Consider the following 4,124-nt stretch of genomic DNA (forward strand, 5'->3'; position numbering starts at 1 on the left):
GGCAGTTTTTGGATAGGTTAAAATGGCGGTTCAAACCACCATTATTTCCAAATAAAACGGCATTTTTTGGTTAGTTAAAATGGCGGTTCAAATCGCCGTTATTTCCAAGGTAAAAATGGCATTTTTGGTTGGTTAAAACGGCATTTATGAATCGCCATTTTTACCTTGGTAGAGTGGCATTTTTGGTTGGTTAAAATGGCGTTTGAAACCGCCAATTTTACCAGGTTAAAACGGCATTTTGAATTGCCATTTTTACCCTAACAGTGGCATTTTTATTATTTAAAACGGTATTTGAAATCGTCGTTTTTACGATGTTAAAATGACATTTCATATTGTTTAAAATGGCAGTTACAAGCCGCTGTTTTTACCGGTTAAAAGTAACATTTTTTATCTTTAGAAAAGAAGTTTTATCTGTCGTTTTTATCGTGTTAAACATAATATATAATTTTTTAGTATTGAAAATAAAAAATAGTAACTCCAATACAAATAAAGTATCAAATATAACATGATTTTTTAATTCTAAATATCTTCATTTAGATTGGCTCCAATTTCTAACAGTGTGTCACATACATCTCATACATAAAATGAGGTAACTAACATACTAATTATTATATATTCCCTAAACACACTAAGATAAACATTATTAAGCAACAACATTATTGCTCAAAATATTATTACGAAAAAAATATGCATAATTAAGATGACTAAAATACTGGATTAAATTAAACAAATTTGAGGATAGACTCCCATATCCTGTGGTTTCTGCGGTAGAGAAAGCAAATGCATCTACCCAAGTGCTCATACCATGATGTAAATGAAGAACCAAATGCTAATGGAGGCCACAATTTCTTCCCAGCCATATTTGCCAGTGCTTTTAAACAAGCATCGTTGCCTTCAGAAGGAGAGTATGGCTGCCACCAGAGAACCATAAGGAGAATAATGGAGAAAAGTAAGAACACATTACTAGGCAAAGACTAATACATATTCATAAGTCATAACAGTAAAAGTATGTAACTCTTATTATAACTAGATAATGCAATGACATTAATTATAAATAAATATGCTTAAATGACATTGACCTCATATTTTTTTGTTTTATTATTATATTAGAAGATACAAAAATAGTATGTGCACACTAAAACTCAATCACTATATATTTGTATATAAATATTTAAAATGTATTATATATAGATGACTACTTTGGTGACTAATTTTTTATATACGTAGCATATATTACAGTCACATCTCTCGTTAGTAAACTATTTCAAATGTGTCATTTCTATCTAGCTAATCACCTATAAACAATAATGTTAAGTTATACAAAATTCAACAAAGAAGCTACTATCTGAATGTTAAGACTTTAAATGCATGTTAACTATGTGCCATGCAGTATCCATTCCCAAAGGCATAGAGACATTAATTCTATAATAATTTGCATACCTTCTTTTTGACAAGCCTCAATAATTCTTCACATTCCCCTGCTAACTGACTCAAAATTTATCAGACAAATCAATGGTTCACATTCACAAATTCATGACAAAACCTCAACAAAATCCACCTATTCTTAAATCTGTGACAGAATCTTATACAATGTAACAATACTATATAAACTCTACATATCAGCAGCAAGGAAATAGCTATATTTTAATTTGACTTTCTTAATTCAGTAGATGGAATTTAAACCTTTATTTGCCTGTGAAATAATTGAGATTGAGAAGCTTTATTTGTTTCACTTGCTTTTGTTCCTAAAATGTGTATTGATATTCGGTGTGCTCAATTTCTACCTTGTTGTGCTGTCATGAAAATATATTTTGCTTATTATAAGAGATGATCATTGGTTAACAAAAAAAGGGGATAATTATATTTGTACCTGTGAAAATTGTTGAACTAATATGTAATTTTTTAACTCTCACAGAGTGAACAAAATTCCAGTTTGCATCATTGGCTTCATCACTTACATTAACAAAAATCAGAATTAAAAATTATTGTAAATCAGTGCAGAACTAACACCTTTATTATTATGAAAAATATATCTATTATCTAGTCAATAGATGACTGTTATACTCTAAAAACACTAATTTTTAATTCCAATTATGCTCTTGTTTTATATCAAACAATACATTTATATTGATTAATGTTCCACTTTCAAGTGTTTCATCAAGAAAATGGAGAAAGGCGGAAGGCTCTAATAGATAACCGAGTACAATTAATGTATATAATTAAAGCTCAATTTGAAAGAACTACCTAAGTGAGCATTCAGGGCTTTGAAGCAGCAGAGTTTCCACTTTTATTAACATATTTTTTTCTAATTTCTTCTTGATCTTTTCTTTTTTAGGAAGCAAGTATCAAAGGTGGGAAGACTCTATCATATAGTAGTACATACATTAGATAATCTAGAACATAATAAAATAAAATAAAGTAGACAGGAAATTAGAGCAATACTGATGGAAATTTTAACTCAGCACGGTATGGGTGATGAAGCTACTATAAAGCAAACAAAGATAATAGTTTGCTTTATATATTTTCCAGTTTCCATTTTTTAGTTTAAGAAATTAAAAAACATATAGATCAAAACAGTGGAAGCTTAACTTTTTGTGGCCAATTAGAAGTAAACAACGAACGAAATAATATACATGTTCAAGGACTAAAAGCACAAAGATAAGACAACATATGGTACAAAATAAGCTCAAAAGCACAACATTAATGTTACAATTAATTTCATAATGCACTTTGAATTTCACTTTGATATGTGAAACCAACTATGGATATAGATTCACATTAGTGTTTCTTTTCCATTGAAAATTGAGAAAGCAAAAGAGTGCAATAATGACAGAATGAGAGAAAGAGAGATAGGTACCCAGAATAGAGAGACATTGCAAAGGAAGTTGAGAAAGAGCCTTACAAGCCTTGGTTCTAATTGGATGCTGAAAATGTGCATCCTTGCAAATGGAAATGGAAGAAGAATCCATGTCGTTCTATTTTTCATTCATTTCTTTATCTTTGAGCTTTTTTGCATCCTCAATGCTTTCACCACAGCTTCCACTACAGCAACAACCCAACCACTCAATGAACCTGCACAACAAAACCCAGGAAAAAAAAAAGAAAAAAAAAGTATAATCAGAGTATTATAGATACCTAAAATAAACAAAACTTAATTGCACAAAATGAATGACAAATATACAAACAAGAGTAGAACCACAACCTAGTAGGGTCATCCCCATATTTCCAAATAACCACAAAGTCCCAGGCTTTGGCCTCAACAAAGGGCCTAAAACACTCTAAAACTGCAGAATCACTCATTGTTTCTTTCTTCCTATGAATATAATGCAGTCTTTGTCTCAGTTATTATTAATATATAGTAAGCTGATACAAGTTTCAAGGTTTCACAATTTCACAAGCATATGGTGTGCACCACAATTTTCCAAACCAAATAATTGGGTGGGACAAGTGTATCATTCTATTCAGCACAAATATATCTCTGATATGTATATATATAGTGTGAATCCTGCACCTGCAAGAAAATCGGAGCATAGAAAAAGAAAAAAGCAAGAAGTTATTTTTGACTGACATGTCATGGCAAGTGGGTAAAAAGTTTCTAGAAGTTGCAGTGAGAGCAACCCACAACTGCACAAGCACAAGCACAAGCACATCTACTCTTAACCAATGAAATTATAAATCAAACCTTCAAGACATGTCTCAATTAACTTGATGAGTTTTTTTGAATATATTTTAAGATAGTAAGGATCTTCCAGCCCATCTACTCTTAACCAAGTAAAAAAAAGACAAGGAAATAAATAAAGCGAATATATTATTCTCAAAATAAGGAAGCCTCAAAATTAAACCAGCTTGCATTATCCATTCATGTATATATGACAATTCACGAGCTTCTAAATTTCTCAAAGCAATAATAATGACTAATATATACAACTACATGCATCATGCCACAAAATTAATCCCTGACTCGCTGATGTGAGGCCTAAAGTGGGTTAGAAATTTTTTTCAAAATAGAATTGGCGTTGCAAGTATAGTTCCCAACCCAACAATTGGCCAACAATCAAATTTAAATCAAAGGATAGTCACAATCAAAACAATTATAAACTGGGAGTTTTAAGTCCCGGGTCGTG

General features: G+C 30.9%; 1 protein-coding gene across 2 annotated transcripts; it reads right to left on the reverse strand.

Moving 5' to 3' along the window:
* LOC107610024 (probable lysophospholipase BODYGUARD 4) lies at positions 516-3,937 on the reverse strand. Of its 2 annotated transcripts, none has more exons than XM_016312091.2 (4): positions 3,683-3,937; positions 2,858-3,072; positions 1,441-1,481; positions 516-911 (listed from the first exon to the last, which is right to left on the reverse strand). In XM_016312091.2, the coding sequence occupies exons 2-4, from the start codon at positions 2,967-2,969 to the stop codon at positions 723-725; spliced, it is 342 nt and encodes a 113-aa protein (XP_016167577.1). In that variant the 5' UTR covers positions 2,970-3,072; positions 3,683-3,937; the 3' UTR covers positions 516-722. The 2 variants fall into 2 exon arrangements, with proteins under 2 accessions (XP_016167577.1, XP_020961702.1); XM_021106043.1 differs by lacking the exon at positions 3,683-3,937 and adding an exon at positions 3,203-3,676.

The sequence above is a fragment of the Arachis ipaensis genome, chromosome B07 (assembly GCF_000816755.2).
Source record: "Arachis ipaensis cultivar K30076 chromosome B07, Araip1.1, whole genome shotgun sequence".
NCBI lineage: Eukaryota > Viridiplantae > Streptophyta > Magnoliopsida > Fabales > Fabaceae > Arachis > Arachis ipaensis.

Coding starts and splice junctions, on each gene's coding strand:
- LOC107610024 (XM_016312091.2), bottom strand. CDS start 2,969: ATGGATTCTTCTTCCATTTCCATTTGCAAGGATGCACATTTTCAGCAT. Junction 1,482..2,857: donor GCAATGTCTCTCTATTCTGG/GTACCTATCTCT, acceptor TGAGTCAGTTAG/CAGGGGAATGTGAAGAATTA. Junction 912..1,440: donor TGAGGCTTGTCAAAAAGAAG/GTATGCAAATTA, acceptor CTCTGGTGGCAG/CCATACTCTCCTTCTGAAGG.